General features: G+C 39.3%; 2 protein-coding genes across 3 annotated transcripts in view; one reads left to right on the top strand and one right to left on the bottom strand.

Moving 5' to 3' along the window:
* LOC124605205 (protein lava lamp-like) overlaps positions 1-9990 on the bottom strand; it is a 157355-nt gene extending 147365 nt beyond the window's left edge. For both annotated transcript variants that reach the window (XM_047136744.1, XM_047136743.1), the window contains exons 1-2: positions 9808-9990; positions 9535-9717 (exon numbers count right to left, since the gene is read on the bottom strand). In XM_047136744.1, coding sequence (XP_046992700.1) covers positions 9535-9711 — 177 coding nt within the window. In that variant the 5' untranslated portion in view covers positions 9712-9717; positions 9808-9990. The remainder of the gene's footprint in view (positions 1-9534; positions 9718-9807) is intronic.
* Positions 9991-10370: 380 nt separating this feature from the next.
* LOC124605207 (39S ribosomal protein L28, mitochondrial) overlaps positions 10371-25189 on the top strand; it is a 38745-nt gene continuing 23926 nt past the window's right edge. Inside the window, exons 1-2 of the mRNA XM_047136745.1 lie at positions 10371-10525; positions 10613-10788. Coding sequence (XP_046992701.1) covers positions 10505-10525; positions 10613-10788 — 197 coding nt within the window. The 5' untranslated portion in view covers positions 10371-10504. The remainder of the gene's footprint in view (positions 10526-10612; positions 10789-25189) is intronic.

Below are 25189 nucleotides of genomic sequence, written 5' to 3' on the forward strand. Positions count from 1 at the left end.
AACTATTACGCTAATTACGTCAGAAAATGTGGTTTTCACTCGTGGAACAACCTCGTTTATAACTTTCAAAAGGAGCTTTACTTTCTCGTGGTAGTGGCAGAGACACACGTTGTGCGGTATATCCTGTAAGGTGCACACTAACTTTAGTCTCAATGCACAGAACTTGGACAATTTTATTGGCATCTTGGGGAAATCCTCTTGATATATAGCATGTGCCTCTTTCAAGGTCTGGATCATGTACCTCTTCTCGACTTTGGTTTTTCCACCTTCTTTATCCCTCATTATCAAATAATCTTTTATTCCAAGAGTTTGTCATGAAATATCATCTCGAACATAAAATGTAGCAACAGCTTCTTTTGTGCCTAGATTTAAGCATTGAATCTGATTTTTCACCTGTTTTTCATTTACCAAATCTCCATGAGTAGCAGCTAATTCCAAGACAACTTCTTGGAGTTCTAGATAAACATAGTTTCCAAACATTTAATTGCTTTCCTTAATGTAGCTGGAGATTTATATGGACGATTGGTGTAGATGATGCAAGCATCCCCACCACTGCCTTCACTGGTGCCTCTAACTTTATTTTTGAATTTCCCTTGATTAAGTTTCTCTTCGCTTCTGAAGTTGAGCAGCAGTTAAAACTTTGCCATTTCAGCCTTGTCCTTTCCCTGTCCTTTCTCTTAATCTCATCATTAACCCTTTCCCGTTGAGCCATTTCCGGTACTTTCTCATTTTCTCAGCTGATGTGAGAGGCACGATTAACAACTGTAAAAATGAAAGACCTTGTTTGAGAATTATTGTGGAAACAGTGTAATTGCTACAAATAACCCAATATCTATTTTAAATAAAATGTTCTATTCAATATAGTGATCTTCTAACAACAAAATACATAAAAATATGTCTGTTATTTAGGTATAGTACATAGTAACCTTCAAAGATAATCAACATTCTGTTGCAGTTCATAGGAAGTCAGTAACTTCTATTGCGGCTTTCTTATAATTTGGCATTGCCATTGCTTCCCAGAGAAAGAATAGGTTATGGAAGAAGAAATACTGTTTATCAAAATAATTAACTCCATTCTACATGTGGTATGCAGCCATTTAGTCATTTCATTGTAATCTTTACTAAAGAAGCTTATTAACCCATCTTTCAGCAATTACTCTTCAGACTCACTGAATATGAGATTCTTCTCTCTGAAAAGTACATTCTTGGTTTGTGGGACTTCCCCACTTTCCCTCCAATTTTTACTAACAGTATAGCTAACATACAAAATTGCGGTATAGCCAACATATAAATGTATTTGATCTACAACATCTTAAGGAACGTCAGTCAAATTCAGTAATAAAATTATTATCATTCCATTACTCCATTTATACCATTTTGTTACTGCATGTGTGTCATTCTATTACCTTTACAAAATATTGTTTATAATGAATATATTTTCCTCTGCTGTGAGACTTTTATCTAGCTTGTAAATCTGTATTTGCACGCCTACTTTCAGGATTCTATGAAATTGCATTGACCCCGAAAAACAAATTTCAGGCTTTTTTCGGTAACAGAATGAAGGATATAACAACAAAAAATAAGTCAGCCTTGGGACTTCACTAATTAAATAAAATCAATATAACCTATTGAAATGGGCTGGCTTAAGTTCTTCAGATATTTTCTGTTAATAAATTACTTTACACTAATTTTTAGAGCTTATAGAAGCTGAAATTTTAGACAAGGTATAAAGCCATTTGTTCAGTTTCAGCACTTCGAAGCTTCAAATAAAATAAAAAAAAAAAAAAAAAAAGTTTCAGCTAACAGAACTGACAATCAGATTTGTAATAAGAATATTTTTAATTTTTAAGGGTTGTGTCCATGTTCTCATGGAACAGCCTACCGCAAACAACAATTACATCCATATCACCCACAACGAGTCCATGCAATGCTTGTGACTGACTTTGCACCAAGGGTCGCAATGACTCATTAGTTACTCCAACAATGGACTGATCAACCAGATTTCCTCCAAAATGTGCTGCTTACTGATGAGGCCTCATTTGATCACACCAGATTTCCTCCAAAATGTGCTGCTTATTGATGAGGCCTCATTTGATCACAATGGTATTTTGTACAGCAGGAATAGCCATGTGTGGGATGAGGCAAACCCTCACACTGTAGTACAGCAACACCATCAAGTACGTTTAGCTGTGAATATCTGGATATGGGCGATAATCTCATTGGGCCATCTGAATGGCCTACTGCACTTAATGTTCATGGAAAGAATTCTACCTGAGTTGTTGGACAACGTACTCTATGATGTTCATGGGAGGATGTGGATACAACATGACTGTGCACCTCACTTCAGTGTGGATGGCTGCAACCATTTCAATGCTGTATTTCCTGGTCGCTGGATTGGAAGAGGAGGTCCTATTCCTGCGAGGTTACCTGACCTGAATTCACTTGATTATTTCGTTTGGGGACGTGTATGAGACACCAGTGGATATGGCGATGGAATTTGTTGGCAGAACTGTAGCTGCCTGTGGTATGACTAACACACCAGGGATATTTGTCAGGGTGCATCAGAATCTTGTTCGCCGATGTCATGCTTGCACTGAGGCTGATGGCCTTCAGTTTCAGTACATTTTGTAAGATACAGTACAAATGTTACGTTCATTGTGTTGGTGATGGTATTTGCATTTAACTGTAACTAATGTAAATAAAAAAGTACAAAGTAATGTGATTTTATTCCTACTATCTCCTTAAGCTGGCTTCCCAGACCCCAGGTTCCTCTATGTCCTGTTAAATTTTTGCACGCTCTTATGGAAACACCCTGTATTTGATATAGCATGAGAACTGATTTCTCTTACCTTGTCTTTGCAGTCCTTCCAAGAGATGTATCTTGATGGCAGTAGAATTGTTCTACAGTCTGTCATAAGTATCAGTTCTCTATATGTCCTCGACAGTGTTTTGTGTAAAGAACATCAGCTTCCCTTCAGAGATTCCAATTTGAGCTCACAAAGCATTTCCACATTACTTGTGGGTTGACTGAATCTACCAGTAAGAAATCTAGCACTACATCTTCGAATGTTTCTGATGCCTTTATAGATTAGCTTCATTCTTCTAGAACTCTCCCAATAAATCAAAGTCAACAGTTCACCTTCCCTGCAACTGATCTTACATGCTTGTTCCATTTTATACCACTTAGCCTTGATATTTAGGTGATGTGACATCAAGGAGCACATCACTAATTCTGTATTCAAACACTGCAGGATTGTTTTAATGACTCATATGCGTTGACTTACATTTTTCCACATTAGAGCAAGTTGCCACACATCACATCAAACAGAAATTCTTTCCTAGTCATTCTGTATTCTCCTACAACAACAAAGGAAGGTTTTGGATGAAAGAATACATAAAATAAAGGAAAGGCATCCTCACCCATACCTGCCTGACGTGTGATGCACAGAAACACGCAACAGAAAACACTTTATACTAGCTTCTGAGCTCTTGCTCTAGTAGAAGCACATACATTCATACACAACCACAGTCACCCAAATGCATACGCCTGTGGCCACAGTGAGACTGACTGTTGGTTATCAATAGCATTTGGCAAGGCAGATGAAAATGGGAAGTGGGTAGGGAAGGATGTACAAGGCAAGGAGGGGCTAAAGACTACCATAAGACATACCGTTCCACAGATGACTCAGTCTCTGCAAAACAAGGCAAAAGGAGTTCAGGTGGAAGAGGTATAGAAGATACTATCAGTAAAGGAGTTGGAGTTAATAACAGATTTTGAGACAGTGTAGCACATTGTTTTAAGACTAAAAGAAAGGGTAAGCAGTGGCAATGTTGAGAAATAACTGTGTAATCACATACAAAGGAACGAGTAACAGACAGGATATGCTAGCAGTATTAGAGTGAACACAGGAATTAAGAGTGGAAGTTACATGTTCCATATAGTCAAAGTTTCTGTAGTAGCTTCTAATGATTTTCCCAAAACTTACATCTGAGATGTCTTCTTGAGTGTTAAGCGACATACTATGGCTACATAACACAATATTTCTTCAGAGTGCATCACTGCTGACATTGTTAGTTACTTTCTGGCATACCAAGATGTGGAGGGAGATGCTTTTTCGTAACACATGAGCTCTACCCTCTCCTTTAGCCTTTCATGTTGCCACAAGCATGAAGAGCTACTTAAGCATTGTTTGCCCATATTGATGTTGATGAACTCTGTCTCTTGTGTTTATATGCAAGTGCAGTTGCTCCTTCAACGAATGTAAGGCAGAGTCTCAAGTATTGTTAAGGTGATAGGTAGCCTGTGTCCCTACTCATCAGGCTTTTACCCAGCTTTGTCTGAAGATCTCCACTTGGTGAAGCCTCTATATTTGAGCAGGCTTTTCATCTCACAATAATTCATGCAATGATGGTGTTCCAAAACAGTCCTAAAAAGTGGTGTTGAAATTCCATGGAATGAACCTCACTATTCTGCAAGTTTAGATAATATATGACTTTTGACATTAACACAGGTGCTGTAGACTCCTAGCTTCCATAAGCCTTAAACTGTGAAGTAGGCTGTTTGTCTTGTCATGGGTTATACCAAATATCTAATAACGTATTTATATAATAGAGAGAAACATTCCACGTGGGAAAAATATATCTAAAAAGAAAGATGATGAAACTTACCAGACAAAAGCGCTGGCAGGTCGATAGACACACAAACAAACACAAACATACACACAAAATTCTAGCTTTCGCAACCAATGGTTGCCTTGTCAGGAAAGAGGGAAGGAGAAGGAAAGACAAAAGGATATGGGTTTTAAGGGAGAGGGTAAGGAGTCATTCCAATCCCGGGAGCGGAAAGACTTACCTTAGGGGGAAAAAAGGACAGGTATACACTCGCACACACACACATATCCATCCACACATACACAGACACAAGCAGACATTTGTAAAGGCAAAGAGTTTGGGCAGAGATGTCAGTCGGGGCAGATGTACAGAGGCAAAGATGAAGTTGAAAGACAGGTGAGGTATGAGCGGCGGCAAATTGAAATTAGAAATTAGCGGAGATTGAGGCCTGGCGGATAGCGAGAAGAAAGGATATGCTGAAGGGCAAGTTCCCATCTCCGGAGTTCTGACAGGTTGGTGTTAGTGGGAAGTATCCAGATAACCCGGACGGTGTAACACTGTGCCAACCTGAAAACAGCTTTTGCATCCCGTAACTACCCTCCCGACCTGGTACAGAAGCAAATAACCAGAGCCACATCCTCATCTCCTCAAACCCGGAACCTTCCACAGAAGAACCCCAAAAGTGCCCCACTTGTGACAGGATACTTTCCGGGACTGGATCAGATTCTGAATGTGGCTCTCCAGCAGGGATACGACTTCCTCAAATCCTGCCCTGAAATGAGATCCATCCTTCATGAAATCCTCCCCACTCCACCAAGAGTGTCTTTCCGCCGTCCACCTAACCTTCGCAACCTCTTAGTTCATCCCTATGAAATCCCCAAACCACCCTCGCTACCCTCTGGCTCCTACCCCTGTAACCGCCCCCGGTGTAAAACCTGTCCCATGCACCCTCCCACCACCACCTATTCCAGTCCTGTAACCCGGAAGGTGTACACGATCAAAGGCAGAGCCACGTGTGAAAGCACCCACGTGATTTACCAACTGACCTGCCTACACTGTGAAGCGTTCTATGTGGGAATGACCAGCAACAAACTGTCCATTCGCATGAATGGACACAGGCAGACAGTGTTTGTTGGTAATGAGGATCACCCTGTGGCTAAACATGCCTTGGTGCACGGCCAGCACATCTTGGCACAGTGTTACACCGTCCGGGTTATCTGGATACTTCCCACTAACACCAACCTGTCAGAACTCCGGAGATGGGAACTTGCCCTTCAGCATATCCTTTCTTCTCGCTATCCGCCAGGCCTCAATCTCCGCTAATTTCTAATTTCAATTTGCCGCCGCTCATACCTCACCTGTCTTTCAACTTCATCTTTGCCTCTGTACATCTGCCCCGACTGACATCTCTGCCCAAACTCTTTGCCTTTACAAATGTCTGCTTGTGTCTGTGTATGTGTGGATGGATATGTGTGTGTGTGCGAGTGTATACCTGTCCTTTTTTCCCCCTAAGGTAAGTCTTTCCGCTCCCGGGATTGGAATGACTCCTTACCCTCTCCCTTAAAACCCATATCCTTTTGTCTTTCCTTCTCCTTCCCTCTTTCCTGACAAGGCAACCATTGGTTGCGAAAGCTAGAATTTTGTGTGTATGTTTGTGTTTGTTTGTGTGTCTATCGACCTGCCAGCGCTTTTGTCTGGTAAGTTTCATCATCTTTCTTTTTAGATATAATAACGTATTTATATATAAAAACAAAGATGAGGTGACTTACCGAACGAAAGCGCTGGCAGGTCGATAGACACACAAACAAACACAAACATACACACAAAATTCAAGCTTTCGCAACAAACTGTTGCCTCATCAGGAAAGAGGGAAGGAGAGGGAAAGACGAAAGGAAGTGGGTTTTAAGGGAGAGAGTAAGGAGTCATTCCAATCCTGGGAGCGGAAAGACTTACCTTAGGGGGAAAAAAGGACAGGTGTACACTCGCACACACACACATATCCATCCACACATACAGATACAAGCAGAAATATTTAAAGACAAAGAGTTTGGGCAGAGATGTCAGTCGAGGCGGAAGTGTAGAGGCAAAGAAGTTGTTGACAGACAAGTGACGTATGAGTGGCGGCAACTTCAAATTAACGGAGATTGAGGCCTGGCGCTCCGCTAATTTCCCTCTATTATATTAATAACGTATTTCTTACAGATTTTTCTGCAGACCACTCCTGTGCAGCATGGATTGGTCTGCTATATAATGTGCCTAAATGATTCAGCTGACTTCTGCTTAATAAGAACATGTATGACAAGTACATGTTGTTAATTTTTGGTATTTGTAACAAGCAGACAAAACACATGACATCTGGAATTGACAGAGACAGGAAATATTTACAACAGTCTACGATAACGCACATCTTTGAAATGTTTCCTAAGAATATCAACCAGCTGTCCCTTCAAACACCTTTCAATGTACATTTTAACTGATGCTGATAAGTAGTTTTTCAAGAAAACTTCAGTAACAGGCACATGGATGACAGAATTCAAATGTAAATTTATACCTTGAAAATAAGCCGTACTTGAATTTACTCTGGACCATCCTGACACAAGATTTTTTCACAGAATACAGAAATAACGTTAATGGATAAAAGAAAACAATGCCTATGGCAGAATATCTCTTCAAATTTGTTGAAAATTTCATTGCTTGTGGGACCAAGGTGGATCGTTCACCGAGTTCCAAGTCTGAAAATCAAGACCAGTTGCATAATTTCTCTGAAAACTGATCCTTACTCTTAGTGAGTATTGGAATCTTCCTCATGTCAATGTCACATTGGTCCAGCATTTAATATTGATATCAGCCACTTTGATGTGATACTTACCACAGGAAGAAATAAACGACACAATACCATGATGAAAGACTGATAATGTCATTAACATGACAAAGATTTGACTCTCAAGAAATGACGAACAGATGACATCATTAAAACACCAGACCATTCACAATACAAAAACCAACAAATAGAATCTCTTCTGAAATAAAGGGTGCTTTGGGCAGTGATGTACTTGTTATTAATGATTTGAATGATATTAAAAACTTGAAAATACCAGAGCACAGAGGGAACTAGGCTTTTTTTTTCTTTTTTTTTTTGTTAATCAGGCACACAAGTATACCTATGGAATGTACAATAGCTATATAAATATATTTCCACGAAATATTTATCGGATTTGACAGCTCGCCTCACCTCTTAACTAGGTCTTTTAACTAGGCCTCGAGTTACACAACCACAATATCTCTTTCATTAAATATGTGTCATAGTAATCACACTGACCAAAGTGCAACAGTATCATAATCTTCAACACACTCGTTACCTCCTCTAGAACTATACAGAGGTTTAGACAACGGCACAATCCAAGCCACCACAAACAATAACAAACATAACACCTGCAACTAAAATATACAAATACAGACATCGAAGAAAGCATCTGCACAATATACAATGCCACACTTCATACAATATACTGTTGGCTCGTGTTGTTCACTACACTCCTTTTTCCTTCATTTTTCAAGAACCTTTAACAAGTGCTACTGCTTTCACACTCTACTACTTATTCTAGAGCCACTGTGACAATTCCAATTCCTGGATGGACTTCGTGATCAGTGCTACTTAGTAAAATAAACTGTAATTGTTGCTAATGTTAACTGGATGAAAGACAAAGTATCTACATCTACACCTTGTAATATATGACAGAGCGTACTTTGTGTACCAGTATTTCTTTCTCCCCACTCACACCCTCTTTCCTGTTCCAGTCGCAAACTGTTTGCGGAAGGATAATTGCCAGTAAACCTCCACGTTTTTGAATCCCTCTAACTTTATCTTCTTGGTGCTTTTGCGAGATACTCGTAGGACGAACGCAAATATTTATCGACTATTCTACGAATGTATGCTTTTCCTTGTCTAATGCCTCCCTTCCTTTGTCTGCCACTGGAGTTGATTGATCATCTCTGTTGCACTTCCATGCTTATGAAGAGGACATATAGTGAAACGTGCTGCTCTTCTTTGGATCTTCTCTACTTCCTCTATCAGCCCTTAACTGATACCAATTCAACAGTGATGAGCAAAATTCAATTACTGATCACACAATGGTTTTGTAAGCTACCTCTTTAGATGACAGACTATGTTTCCCTAAGATTCTTGCAACGGAAATCAGTTTGACATCCGTCTTCCCTGCAATTAGTTTTATATTGTCATTTCGCCTTAAATCACTCTGTATACACATACTCCTAGCATTTTATCGAAGTAATTACTTCCAGTGATTGTTCTGAATTGTGTAACAATAATATGCCATTCTGCCCACTTATATGCATTATGTGACATTTGTTTCTGCTGACAATCAGTTGCTACTCCCTACACCAAGTGTCAACCCTCCACAGGCCTTCCCGCATTTTGTTAAAATTTTCCAAGTGTTGTGATTTCTCTGGATGCAATAGCATCATCCAGAAAAAGTCTCATGGAACTTCCAATGTTACCTACTATGTCATTTACATATATCGGGAAAAGTAATGAACATATATCACTACCTTGGGCTACGCCCAAACTCACTTTTTTGTCTGAAGACTTCTCTCCTTTGAGTATGACATGCTGTGATGTGTTTGCTAGGCTTCACTTCTAACATACAGTTAGTTTGATATTCCACAACTCCACATTTTGTTCATAAGGCGGCAGAGAGAAACCAGAAATTCTGATTCCTCACTTGAGTGTGAAACTGCTAGATGACATGTTATTTATCCAATACAGTGTGCTCTTTGTTTAAGTGTAGAATTGTTCTGAATATCATCATACATGACATTAATTAATGTAAATAAAGTAAGTCAAATGCACATTAGTTGGGCTCAGATGATCCGCTGATCATAGATGTTTTCTATTCTACAAACCTCAACTTCCTTCTCTTTTGTGACAAGCTGTTGCTCATTTTTCCTCAACATCTCCTTCAGTTGGGCGATTAGCGTTTGCTGCTGTTCGAACTGGTCTTGAAGTTCTTTTACTTCCACATTTTGTGCAGGCGCCTGCGTCTGGTCGCCTGGTGGATCAGAACTCTCGCTCCACCACATTGTCACCTAGATGACACACAAAACATAAGCCAAACAATAATAAATCGTTTCTCGGATTGTTACAGGAACATGACACGTCAAACAATATCGCTTTACCTCACTGATTTTTTTTCTGGGCTTTTAGGAAGTTTAATTAGAACACTTCGCTCCGAGAAGTGACACATACCCTTCTAAGAGTCGTTCGTTTCGCTTCGTATTATCGAATGTGATATCAAATACTGAAACACGATTAACATTATACTAAAATTTAAAATCAAGAAATTACTTATAAACACAGAAGCCTACAATATATCCACGCCAAAGGTAGGTAATTTAACGACCATAACATCGCATGCTTATACTCGTGTAAACGAAGTAAATACATCACAATAAAAACATATGTTTCTTCACGCACTTGTCACTTATTTCGTTAACTCGATACGAAGATATGTTACTCTCTGTTAACAGAAGTTGGTGCTGCAATGTTACCACGGTGTCCTTATTAAAGAATTTTCCACGCAGGGGCGGCCAATATAAGCGGTTCATCTGTGTTCCCAACGATTAAATATCCTCCAAACATTATTTTACTGGCCCACGTATTTCAAATCTTAACTCTTTTCTTTCCTCCTCGACTGCAGACAGCTCGAATCACAGCTTAACTTTGATGTTACTCAACGTGTGTCGTGTACCACAGTCGGTGAAACAATTGAAATCAGGTGTAAACACTTGATCAGTAGTAGGGATGAGAGGAAGGTGCGTTCGGACTGTACGGATGTGTGGATGCACAAAGCGAGGAAAGCGGTTATAAGTTGAAATGGAATCTAGGCTAGCAAACGTAATGCACTTTTCTTTGTGCAATTATTCCTGCTTTAAAAAAATCTAAATACTTCGTAGAAGGTAACCCCCATACTTAATATTTCAGGGTCTTAAACTCTTATATTTTAAGAGGCCGGGGCCATTTGATCCAGGACGAGTGGGTGCACGACTTCCAGAAGCATATAGAAAATTTTGGGATGAATGGAAGGTTAGAAAGCCGGAGCCTGTCCACTACGTGCCAGAACCAGGGAAGTGGAGGCGTGACCCAGTAACTGGTGTGGTGTAAGTCTCCTTTGTGCCAGGCATTTCATTATATTAGCCATACCCCATAGATCCTGCGGATAGCGATCTGTAGGATGTGGAAAGAAATCGAGGATGTAATTTAATTTAGGTACAATAAAGTGAAATGAAAGTACAGTACTGTATTCTATTGCTAAATCTAATTATACATCATCTAAAACGTTTAATTTAAAAATTTCTTTGAAGATATTTTTCCGTGAAGTAGAAGGAATTGGCCCATAGATCCTGCGGATAGCGGTCTGTAGGATGTGGAAAGAAATCGAGGATGTAATTTAATTTAGGTACAATAAAGTGAAATGAAAGTACAGTACTGTGTTCTATTGCTAAATCTAATTATACATCATCTAAAACGTTTAATTTAAAAATTTCTTTGAAGATATTTTTCCGTGAAGTAGAAGGAATTGGCCAGTAGAAAAATTCATTAATTCAGTTTTGAACTCTACCACATTAACAAAATGATATTACAGGGGGTAGGTTGTTGACTACATATGTACCCATGTATATGGCAAGTTCGTGTACTAATGTTAACTAACTTCTTGAGGCCTTTGTAGAGGTTGTTTTTGGTTCTGGTGTTCTGTTCATGCTTTTCACTAATGTTGTGAACACTGTATTGGAAATAGCAAAGGACATTAACGAATACATGTATTGTGAAGTAGTAGTTAAAATAACCATTTTTTTTTTGATAGGTCCCTGCAGGATGATCTTGAAGGAACACCAGATATTCTTATAGCACAATTCTGTATTCTGAAAATATTACCCCAATAAATTTAATTTGCCCAGAAAATGCTTTCACAACTCATTAGCGAATGAAAATATGCAGTATAAACTAGTTCCTCAGTTTTTAAATTTCCTATAGCAGTAATCGTGTGTACTGTAAACATAGCTGAACCTAGGCCTTTACTGATAAGACAGTGGATTTTCCAACTGAGGTTGATCCGTCTTTATTTCCAAAAACTTAACACTTTGTTAATTGTTCCATTGTCTTTTGGAGCTCTGTGAGAAATATTGAACTATATGTACTGTGTCTTTTCAAAATTCAATGATGATCCATTTGCCTTGCACTATCTGTTGAGGAGGTGATTTGATTTAGTCATCTGTAGATCATCTGACAATGATATAATGTGTGCCGTTGTAGTACGCTGAATATAAATAACTCAGAATATACATAGACACAGAATATATAAATATGTTATGTATTTTCAAATATTTCAGTGTCTATATTTTAATAAGGGAAATTGGTACTATTTTGTATTATCATCTGGAAAAAGTACAAAAGTTGCATCTTCGAAAACTGCAAGTAGGTAATCATTTATGTATGTAAACATGTGGATGATAATCTAGAAATTGGGTGTACAGTTTTTGCTAATTGATAGGCTGAATCACAAGGGCAGTTTGGATATATGTTATTAGTAATGATGAGTGTGTAATATATATGTGTATTGTTATTTGTTCCATATTTAATTGGTGTTAAGAGGGAAAGCATCAGATTCCACCTGCCTGATTTGACCCATGATGGCATCGGTATGGAGGAAACACCTACGTCCAGCACGTACAAGATATCTACCATAACGGTACTATATACACACGCCAACAAATGCTAACAAAAATAAAAACACAAGGGCATATCACCCCAACAATAAAATAAGACTAATGGGACAGCCACGGGAAGTAGGGGGTTTAGGGCGGGGACAAGCTAAATACAGAAGGGGGAAAAAAACTACACCATCACAAAGCAAATATTATCCCTAAAATCAAAACAATTCTGAACTTATTATGTTACATCACAACCACAAAAACCGTAGGAGTGGTTCATTTCACTCAACCCATATAGCTCAAACGAAGCTGTTGGTACAACTCTAAAAAGCAGACACGTGCAACTCTAAAAAGCAAACTCAGATATTTCGTTCCTTCTATATAGCTCAAAAGAAGCCTTCAATACCAAATTCCAATACATGCAACCCTGAAAAGTGGAATCGAACATTTCCTTGACCTATATAGCTCAAAAGAAGCCCCTGATATCAAAAACATGACACATATAATTCCAAAATGTGGAAACGGAAAAAATCCCTTGACCTTTTTAGCTCAAACAAAGCCCTCCATACCTATTGCCAAACCAAAATTGAAAATGCCAGAACCACAAACTTCACAAACAAACCAATGATACCAACCCCCCCCCCCCCCCCAAAAAAAAAAAAACAACATATTCACTAGGTTAAATAAAATACAACTGGAGTGCCATAAATACAAACAGATAAAACATCAAAATCACTAAAATAAAACCAAAACAAAAACTGTTAGTTTGAAAACTTCCCCAGCATACATATTGTTCCACAAAATTTCAGGAGAACTGCCGGATGTTTGTAACTTCATGTCACAATATTTCAGCACAGAGTCTTCTGGCCATTTTCAGATGATACTAGCGAAAACTCTCTGAGCTCTGGTATTTCAGGCCCCGCCGGCACGTGTGGTAGATTCACCTGGCATTGCGCGTGCACTACTTCAGCGCTTTTTATTCTGCTGTGCCGCGCGCCCTCTGTGGTGAAAACTCGCTGCATCGATATCCATTCAATTGTCCTCCCGCAGTTCCATCACAGAACCATGCTGGCTACGGACGACACCAAGTTTTTCGATGATTGGATTCCATGCCGAATTCAATTTGAAACTGCCATCATGATTAATAACAGACTCACTGTCACACAGCCGTATTTCCTAGGATTCATTAATAATCGAACTCTGAAAGTAAGACTTATGGGCCACAATTTTTGTCTCATTGTATTCATGACATGAATAGTGGAAATACAGTGTTGGGCGATGGCAGACTTAAAAGGCTGAAGGAGGTGAGTATGCCACTGATGTTCTACAATGCGATCCTGCACAGTACGTGTCGTTTGCCCTATATAAGATTTGCTGCATTCACGTGGAACCCTGTAAACACCAGCCTTGCCCAGCTCTAGATTGTCTTTGGCAGATCCCAACAGCCACGAAATTTTTGCAGGAGGGCGAAAGATTGCTTTCACTTTATATTTTCTTAGTATTCTGCCTATTTGCACTGAAATATTACCAATATATGGTAAATAGGCAGTCGTTTTAAAGGTCTCTTCCTCTTCTTTGCTCCGTCGTTTACAGGTTTGCAGCACTCTCTCCACTTGCTGGGACGAATCCCCATTCTTCGTAAATACAGTTTGCAGGTGCTCCAGTTCCATTTGCAAACTATCGTTGTCAGAGATGATATGGGCTCAGTGAATCATTGTCTTCAAAACACCCATCATTTGTGCCAGATGGTGGCAACTAGCAGCTTGCAAGTAAAGGTCTGTGTGCGTGGGCTTTCTGTATTCTGAATGACCAAGTTTTTAGACGTCTTGGTGCAACGTAAGCGATGGCACACTTGGTCATTCAGCATATAGAAAGCCCATTCACACAGACCTTTACTTGCAAGCTGCTAGTTGCCACCATCCGGCGTAAACGCTGGGTATTTTGAAGACATTGATTCACTGAGACCACGTCATCTCTGCCACCGATAGTTTGTATTTGCATCAGCAAGTGGAGAGAGTGCTCAGATCTATAAACAACGGAGCAAAGAAGAGGAAGAGGCCTTTAAAACGACTGCCTATTTACCATATATTGGTAATATTTCAGTGCAAGTAGGCAGAATACTAAGAAAATATAAAGTGAAAGCAATCTTTTGCCCTCCTGCAAAAATTTCATTGCTGTTGGGATCTGTCAAACACGACCTAGAGCTGCGCAAGGCAGGTGTTTACAGGATTCTGTGTGTTATATAGGGCAAACAACACGTAATGTGCAGGATCGCATTGTAGAACATCAGCAGCATACTCACCTTCTTCAGCCTTGTAAGTCTGCCATCGCCAAACACTGTATTTCCACTGGTCATGTTCTATTATTAATGAATCTGTGGAAATATGGCTGTCTGACAGTGTGTCTCCTATTAATCGTGATGGTGGTTTCCAGTGAGTGCACATGCAACGCCAAGTGAATCCACCACGCATGTGCCGGCTGGGCCTTAAATACCAGAGCTCAGGGAGTTTTTGCCAGTATTACCTGAAGATGGCAGAAGACTCTGTGAAATATTGTGGCAGGAAGTTACAAACATCTGGCAGTTCTCCCAAAATTTTGTGGAACAAAACAAAAATTACTTAACAAAAGCCTCCTTACCTAGGTAGCCTCCCCCCCCCCCCCCCCCCCCCATAAGTACAAAATTCCAAGACACACACACACACACACACACACACACACACACCATTCCCCACAATCTCCCACCCATAAACCAACCCTATTCTGCCCAATACCACTCCCAAACACAAAACCAACAAAAATAAAAGGAATAAATAAAAACCAAAATCAATCACATCAAACCCTTTAAACACCCAACCCATAACCTACCCCATCAACCCCACAACCAATAGCCACAACCTCATCCCCATTCCCCCACCCAACTGAACCCAGCCCTTCAACTCACTACCCTCAGCCTGTACATCCTCGAAAGCCCCAAAAAAAAAAAAAAAAAAAAAAAATTCTCAGGGGTATTCTTCCACCAGCAGTGCTCCTCTAAATGGGATTGCAGGTTGGAAGAGTGCTTCTTCTCCTCCGTATAACAGATTAAATTGCCTCCCAAAACCCCTCTTTGATATTAGTGCAAGCCCCAGTGTCATTATCTTTAAACTGAATTCTACAGTTAATGACTAAATGTTCATAACCCCTCTTCCGCAAACCCCTACACAGTGAAAATACATCTGCCATAACAGTACTAACCACCTCAATATATTCCTCAAAAAGCCCCTTAAGTTCCCTCTTGCTATGACTGTACAAAACCCTGAAAACACAATCAGCATACCTAACCCCCTCCCCCAAAATAAACAAACAACCCCCCCCCCCCCCCCACTTCCATACTCATACATCAACCCGAGAATCACCCATCCCTAACTACTTCTTACCAATCTGGGACTCACCAGTTTCAGTGATCCTCTGGCCCACCCTACTTTGCTCGATATTTAACATATTCTGAACACTCATGACACGAAGAAAACCAATCTAATACAGTTTTAACTCTCATACCAGTCTCAAATGCACAAAACTTAAAAATGACTTATAACAAAAGCAATATGTAAGCAACACAGTCTTGCACAAGGCCAGCCTAGGCTTCTTGAATCAGGTACCATGTCGTATTGACAGCCGGATGTTGTCATGGTGGCACCTCTGCATGTATTGGTGCCTGGTCTGACACACTGGAACTCTCATCAACTTCATGCACTGCCCAGAAGCCTGTTAATCCAAAAAGCTGCAGAAATGTTAGGATGACAACATATCATTGCCTGAAGTAGCATGTAACAAAAAGCTGGTAAACTTATCAGTCATATTGATCCCTGACAAACATGAAAAAAATATTAAATTTCATTCTGTATGATGAACACCAGATTAATCAAACCTAACAAAAACACACAGCGCATAAACCACAGAAACCAAAAAAATCATAACAACTCACTGGAAACAGAACACACACTTCCAAAGCCACGTTACAGCACTGAGTACCCAGACTCAAACAAACCCATGTAACCACACTGATGACAAAGACTGAAATGACCTCAATATCCATGTTACACAAACAACTTCACATGTCAATCCACCACCAGAGCATGTCACCAGATACAACAACACATCTACAAATTTGAACTAATTCAAAAACGCCGTGCCGCTCTGATGTCACACACCAGACTGCCATTATGTCAAGGATCAAAGCAGGTGGGTGGAATTGCATGTTTCCAGTAACCACAGTGGTGGGAGCTATGAGCTGGTCATCAGAGAGGAAGCAGTATCTGTTAGAAAAAGTAATAAATTAAATAGTTATTGGTACTCCATAGAGCTGCGCAGCTTGACCAGACTGTACATAAGTAGTCCCACACCACAGTTTTCTTTCTTTATATGAAGGCTAATCTCAGGAACTATTATAGGGATCTTTGTATGGTTTTCACCAGTAGACTGATTCATGAGAGAGGTTTGTGTGCAATACTACATATTATAAACAAGAGCTCCGCAGATGATAAAGAGATGAGGAAAATTTAATTGTGATGGAGGACCGGAATTCAATAGAAGGAAAAGGAAGAGTAGGAAAAATAGTTGGTGAGTATAGACAGGGGGAATGGATTGAAAGAGGAAGCTGCCCAGTAGAATTTTGCACAGAGGATAGTTTAATCATTGCTAACAGTTGGTGTAAGAATCATGAAATAAGGTTGTACACATGGAAGAGACGTGGAGACACTGTAAGGTTTCAGATTGATTATCTCATGGTAAGACAGAAATTTCGGAAGCAGATTTTAAACTGTAAGACATTGGAGGGGGAGAACTGACCACAGTTTATTGGCTATGAACTGTAGATTGAAATCGAAGAAATTGCAAAAAGATAGCAAATTAAGGAGATGGGACCTGGAGAATTTGTAAGAACCAGAGGTTGTTGAGAGTTTCCGAGAGAGTATAAGGCAACATTGTATTGGAACAGTGGAAGGAATACAGTAGAAGACAAAGGGGTAGCTTTGAGAGGTGAAATAGTTAAGGCAGCCGAGGATCAAATAGTTAAAAATACAAGGCCAAGTAGAAATCCATGGATAGCACAGGAGACGAATTTAACTGATGAAAGAAGAAAATATAAAAATGCAGTAAGTGAAGTGGGTGGAAGGGGATACAGGTGTCTAAAAAATGAGATTGTTGGGAAGTGCAAAGTGGTTAAGCAGGAATGGCTAGAGGACAAATGTAAGGTTTTACAAGCATATATCACTAGGGAAAATATAGATACCACCTACTGGAGGATTAAAGAGGTCCATGGAGAAGAGAGAACCAGCTGTATGAATATCAAGAGCTCAATGGTGAACCAGTCGTAAGCAAAGAAGGGATAGCTGAAAGGTGGAAGAAGTATATAGTGTGTCTATAGAAGGAAATATATTTGAGGGCAGTTGTTATAGAAATGGAAGAGGTTGTAGATGAAGAGGAGATGGAGATATGTTGAAGCGAGAATAATGTGTCAAAGTGCTGCACAACCTAAGTCGAAACAAGGCACTGCGAGTAGACAACATTCTGTCAGAACTGCTGGTAGCATTGGGAGAGCCAGCCATGACAAAATTCTTCCATCTGGTGTGAAAGACATAAGAGATAGGCGAAATATGGTCAGAGTTCAAGAAAATACAATAATTCAAATTTCAGGAAAGCAGTAGCAGACAGGTGTGAATATTACCAAACTATCAGCTTAAATAAGTCATGGTAGCAAAGTACTAGCATGAATCCTTTACAGAAGAATGGGAAAACTGACTGAAGCCAACCTCGGGGAAGATCCGTTTGGATTCAGAAGAAATGTTGGAACACACAAGGCAATACTACCCTATTACTTTCTTAGAAGATGAGTTAAGGAAAGGCAACTCTAAGTTTATAGCATTTGTAGACTTACAGTAAGCTCTTGAGAATGTTGACTGGCCTACTCTCTTTGAAATTATGAAGGCAGCAGGGGTAAAATACAGGGAGCAAAAGGCTGTCTGCAACTTGTAGAGAAACCGTGAAATGGATGCAGAGGTTGTGAAGGGAGTGAGGGAGGGTTGTAGCCTATCCCTGGCATTACTGAATCTGTACAGTGAACAAGCAGTAAAGGAAACCAAAGAAAAATTTGGAGTAGGAATTAGTCTCTGTAGAAGAAATAAAAACCTGGACATCTGCTGCTGACATTGTAATGCTGTCAGAGACAGCAAAGGGCTTGAAAGAGCAGTTGAATGATGTGGACAGTGTCTTGAGAGGAGGATGTAAGATGAACATCAACAAAAGTAAAACAAGGATAATGGAATGTAGTCAAATTAAATCTGGTGATGCCGAGGGAATTAGATTAGGAGACGAGACACTTACAATAGTAGATAAGTTTTCTATTTGGTCAGGAAAATAAGAGATTGTGTCCAAAGCAGAGATGGTGTAGGATGTAGTCTGGCAATAGCAAGAAAAGTATTTCTGAAGAAGGGAAATTTGTTAATGTCCAGTATAGATCTAAGTGCCAGGAAGATATTTGTTTGGAATATAAATGTGTATTAAAATGGAACTGCTGGCTAGTGAAGAAGTCAGCATTGTGTCGGATGTGTGTGATATGGATTGCTGATAAATAAAATATTTGCAAACATATAAAAGTTAAAAGTTTATGCCAAAAGTTATACTGAGTTTTGTGGCCACAATAACAATGTGAACTGCAAGAATATAAAAAATGGGCCTCATCCAGCTGAGAAGATACAACTGTCTCAACAAATTGATTGAATTAAAAAAAATACAGAACTGTTCATTAATTTAAAATGAAATGTTGTTACCAAAAATGTTCATGAAATTTACGTCAGTTGTAAGATCTACATTCTTGAGGTGTATCTTTGCTGTAAGTACTCCTGAGCTCTTCTGCTATGCTGCTGTAAATGCAAAACTAATCATGTAATGTACAAAATAATTTCCAGGTACAGATTTTTGACAAAACTGCCTTATCTGTATGCAAGATGTTAGGCGGCGAAAAATATTGCTGTTGATGTTTGCTACAAACTGCCTCCCTGCTGTATGCAGTCACTGGTATTTATATAATTTATAACAGTCATTGACAATCAGAAGTTACAAATGTTAAGAAGTGATAAATAAAAGTGTGTAATAAAATTAATTCACGGTGCATAGAAAAATAATGAAAATAATGCTTTACAATTTTGTGTGGACATGGACATAATTTTGTTGAAATAATTTACAAGCTTCCAGAAAATAAAAATACACATTACACTTTAGTTCATTACAGTCAAAAGAAAGAACGAAAAGTGTTCCTGCATGTGTATAAATTCCAAATAATTCATTTATCAAAAATAGTTAACCAATTTGCTGAAAATAAATTCCTAAGCTGCAAAATGCTCTTTGTTTATGTGGGTCATTATGGTTTATGTTAAATGTTAATTAACAGACTTATCAGTGTAGCAAGTTTAGATCAATTACTTAGTAATTATTGAAAACAAAATATTCCTAGCATGTTCACAAACTTTTTATTGACTGCAGAATACAATAGCAAACTCAGATTTTACATGAGTTGCCTCAAACAGACTAATTACTGGTATAGGTGCATTGTAGCATTGTACATTAAACAATTAATTAAGCATAAAATAATTGTGGTCTATTCAGGGGGTGGCAAAGGATGCCCAAGTGGCAGTTTTATTACAGCATGGAATCAAAACATTGACAATAAACAGTTTGGACAAGAAGAGTAAAGAAGCTTTTAAAATGTAGTGCTACAGAAGAATGCTGTAGATTGGATAGATAGATCATGTGACTATTGAGGAGGTACTGAGTAGAACTGGGGAGAAAAGAAATTTGTAGAAAACTTTGCTTGAATTGGTTGATATGACACGTTCTGAGACATCAAGGAATCACCAGTTTGGCACTGGAGTGAAGTGTGATAGGTAAATTCATAGAGGGAGACCAAGAGGTGAATACAGTAAGCAGATTCAGAGAAGATGTAGGTTGCAGTAGTGAAGAGGGTTGCCCAGGATAGAGTAGCATAGAGAGCTGCATCAGGTCAGTCTTTGGACTGAAGACCACAACTAACATCAGTACCCCTATATGTGCAGAACTGAACATATTGAGTATTTTTAAAGTTGATGGTAAGGCCATTTGTAGAAAACCAGCCAGTGATAGTTTAAAGAACATTGTTTACCATTTCTTCTTCTTATGTATGCTTGTGTCAATTAAAATACTAGTGTTGTCCACGGAAAGAGCTAAGTCTGCTTGTTGTATATTAGATGGGAGATCATTTACATATATGAGGAACATTAGTGGACATAAGATGCGAGTCTTGGAGAACCCCGTACACGATTTCTCCCCAGTCAGAATAATGTCTCTGAACTACATTGGTTGAATTACGAAGTACAACTTTCTGGATTTTTTTGGTTAGATATGACATTATTCAATGGTTAGCTGTACTATCAATCCCATAAAACCTCAATGTATTTAGGAGGATATTGTGATTCAACTGTCATATGCCTTAGATAGATTACCTAACACATCAGCCAGAGCCATTTTGTTAATGCTTGTAAAATTTGGTGAGTGAAATGTAAATGGCAAACTCATTAGAACAACTCTTTTGAAATACAAACTCTGATTTATTGAGGATATTATAGCTACTCAAATGAGATACCACTCTAGAATACATCACCATCACAAAAATTTTGGAAAATGATGTCACTAGTGAAACAGGTTGGCAGTTGTTTACTTCTTTCCTATAAGACAGGGATTATCATATGGAAACAAATCTTTAGTACTCCATTTGAAACACCATCAAATCCTGATGAGCTTTTATTTTTGAGAGAATAAATATAATTTTTTTAATTACGGGAGGATTCACATGATTGAGTTTATGAGAGATGATTTTTCAACGTACTGCTGTTGTTCTCCTCTTGACCTGTTTGTCCCTGTACTTTCTACTATATTTAAGAAATGATTATTTAATATGCTTGCTATGTGTGATCATCATTTATAGCCCTTTGATTCAGTTCAATTGAGATGCTAGCTTCTTCTGTGGTTGGATGTCCTGTCTCTTGTTTTACTACACTCCATACAGCTGCAAGTCTGTTGTCAGAATTACTGATTTCTGACATTCAGTGCAAGTTCCTTGATTTTTTAATAATTTTGCATAGTAATTTGAGTTTTTTTGTAGGATGGAACTACTGCAGGAACTCTACTTGTTCTTACCAACAGTTACAGTTCCCTTTTTTCTCTCAAAAGGTACTTTAATGCCACTAGTGATCCACGGTATTTTACATAGCTGCTCAATGTCCTTTCTGACTAGCTTATGGGGAAAGTTGTTTTAATATAATGATATGAGTTTATCATGGAATAGATTAAATTTGATGTCAACATGTGGTTAATTGTCAATTTCATCCCAGGTCATCTCTAGTAAACTATCCCTAAAAACATTTGTATTTGAGTCATTAATTATGCCAAAGAATTTCCACTGAGGAGTATCAGTACTGTGAAGAACTATCTTATTTATCCTAAGTCACTGTGTGTCATGATCAGAGAGAGTTTTTGTTACTGGATTATTTTCTTGCTTTGAGCTTCACCAAAGAAAACCTTAAGCTTCACCAAAGAAAACCTTATCAATGAGTGCCCTACTGTCTTTATCCGCCTGTCTAACTTCTCAGTATACCTTTCATGTTGTTTCACTTTTAAAAGAAATAGTTAAAGATTCTGTAGCGTACTTTACATAAAAATGTTTGCAGTCATAAATTCTTGTCCCATTAGAGGACACTTTGCAACTAAATTTGAAAATTTTGCAATAGGTAATATGCAATCAGCTTGTTAATGCTTGAGTAGGTGCACCACTTTTTGTAACGTGATGGATGCCCAGTGTACTTTGTACACATGTAAATAATAGCTGTCTTTATGTTACGTAGGTAAACTTGTATAAGCAGAATCACAGTTTAATCTTAGTTTAATTAAACAACAATCATATGAACTGCCATAATATGAGCTAAAGCACTGTTTAATTAAATAATAATAAAATGAATGTTAATTATATTGCTCTATTGCCGCAGACAGTAATGACTCACTCAAGCATTAAACAGTATAGTTGCATCAGATTCCAACCAGCCACTTTTATGATTACTAATTAGCTCATAGACAACTGCCTCATTGTGGGATTGTGCTGCTATCCCATAAACTGGACCATTTTGTTACACAGATCGTAAACTTTTGCTCACTTATCTCATTGTTTATTTTATATTACTGCTGCTCATTTGACACATGACAACACAATTTATCATTGTGTTAGATGAAGCAATGATAAAGGAACAGGCATGAGCTTGCAATTTAAAACAGCAGTGGAATGGTAAAAGACAGTATTATTTGTGGTTGGCACATTTTATATACAAGCGTGCCCACTTGAGGGTTAATCATCAGGTTATATTGCCAAGTCACAGTCAGGATTTCTAGAGGATATTGATATTGAGAATTCTGTTTACACATACAAGGAGAATGTAAGGCTGCTTAACATCCATTCCATAGTAATGGGGGGAATATCAACAATGTAGGAAATGACAGATTGCTACTTACCATAAAGAAGACACATCAAGTTGCAGACAGGCACAATTAAGACACTCACATATAGCTTTCAGCCACAGCCTTCATCAGTAACACACACACACACACACACACACACACACACACACACACTACTGCCAACTCCAGCATCTCGGGCCAGAATGCCACATCACATGGGATACAAGCAGCAGTTTGGAAGGGTGGGGAAGGGGAACGGGAAGGGATAGTAGTGTACACATGGGGAGAGTGATGAATGCTCTCTGGTGAGGTGTGCAGGGACTAGACTGCCAACAGGTGCAGCGTCAGAAGTCTGTGGAGCAGGTAGGTGGGGGAAAAAGGAACAAAAAAGGAGAACAACAAGGAAAGACGTGGATGCATTGGCAGAAAGCTGCAAATAAACAGGGTGGGAGATGAGAATGGGGAAGAGATGATGGGACAGAGGGGTTGGAAACTGTTTGGTGGAGGATGTGAGGACAGTATGTTACCGTAAGTTGATGCCGGGATAATTGCGGGAGTGGAGAATGTCTTGTAAGGATAACTCCCAGGTGCGCAGTTCAGAAAAGCTGGTGATGGAGGGAAAGACTCATGGCTTGGATAGTGAAGCAGTGGCTTGGGGGTGGTGAAACCAAGTATTTTATGTTCAGCTGCATGTTGTGCCACAGGATAGTCTCCTTTGGCCCTCGCCACAGTTTGGGGGTGGCCATTCAGCCTGGTGGACTTATAAAAAGCTGTGCAGTGATTGCAGCAGAGCTGGTAAATGACATGGTTGCTTTCACAGGTGGCTCGCCGCTGATGGGTTAGGATAACCCACTGACAGGACTGGAATAGGAAGCTCTGGGTGGGTGGATTGGGTCGGTTTTGCACCTGAGTCTGCTAAAGGATTATGATCCTTGTAGCAAGGTGTTGGGATTTGGAGTAGCATAGGGATGGACTAGGGTGTTGTGGAGAGTGGGTGGGTAATGGAACACCACTTTAGGAGGGGTGAAAAATTTCTTGGTTAGAATGTCCCTCATTTCAAAGCATGATGATAGGTAATCAAAGCCCTGGGAAGGATGTTGTTCAATTGTTCCAGTCTGGGATGGTACTGGGTAATGAAGGGGACGCTCCTTTGTGACTGGTTCTTGGACGTGGTAGGAGGATTGGGGGAAATATTAATCAAACTGCAGCCAGCCAGATCCTCCCCTCCACCACCAGCTTTTCTGAAGTGCGCAGATGGGTGTTATCCTTACAACATATTCTCCGCTCCTGTGATTATCCTGGCCTCAACCTACAGTAACATACTGTCCCCACACCCTCCACCCAATAGTTTCACCCCGTGTGTCCTATTATCCGCTCCCCGTTCTCATCTCCCACCCTGTTTATTTGTAGCTTTCTGCCAACACATCCACCCATCTTTCCCTGCTCCTCTCCATTTTTGCTCTTTTTCCTCCCACCTCTCTGCCCCAAAACCTCCTGACACTGCACCGGTTGGCAGTCTAGTCCCTGCACACTCCAGCAGACAGCTTTTTGAATGGAAACTGGCCCGTGTTATTCACTGGAACTGGAACAGACACTTTTAGTCACAGAGATATTTTCTGTTGAAATTTTTTTCTCTCTCTGGCCAAATCCAGAAACTACCACTGCGATGTATGTAATTCATTTGTATGTCACATCTTTCTGCATTAATACCAGTTACCTCGGCATAATAGAGAATTTTCCTATTCATTTGAACTTTGCTGCATTTTGGAGTTTCCATTTCTAGAGCGACTTGTACGAAATTATGCAGTGAAATGTCCTGGGTGGAGATAATTTGCTCAAGATATGCTAATAACAAATCTAGAGGTCCAAGTTCAGATTTATCAAACACGCTGATAGAGTCCAGTGCAGACTTGACCATTCTTCCCACTAAAAGATGTTTCCCATCCTTTACTTCAAAGTGTTGCTTAGATTTCTTCCACAGCTCTTTTGAACACTGATCTGTGTATAGCTACTTTCTCTGTTGGGGCATACAGTTCTTGAATCTCTGACACATGTTGTGAAACGCTATTGTAGAAGTCAAGTGCAGAATTGACAATAGTTTTCCTTGTCTTGGCATGGATGAATGCTTTATGCTTTACAGTGCCACAAATACTATCCACTGTCCCTTTGCCGAGAAATGTGGCAAAAAAATTCCACTTTCCTGTCACATGGAAATCTTCAATTGTGAAACACAGATTCAGTAGCGTATATCTGTTTTTGAACTGCAAAGAACATCCATCAGAAATCACAAATACTTTTTCCTTGTTGAAACTCTGTTTTCAGCCTAGTGAGTATA

This window comes from Schistocerca americana, chromosome 3 (genome assembly GCF_021461395.2).
Source record: "Schistocerca americana isolate TAMUIC-IGC-003095 chromosome 3, iqSchAmer2.1, whole genome shotgun sequence".
NCBI lineage: Eukaryota > Metazoa > Arthropoda > Insecta > Orthoptera > Acrididae > Schistocerca > Schistocerca americana.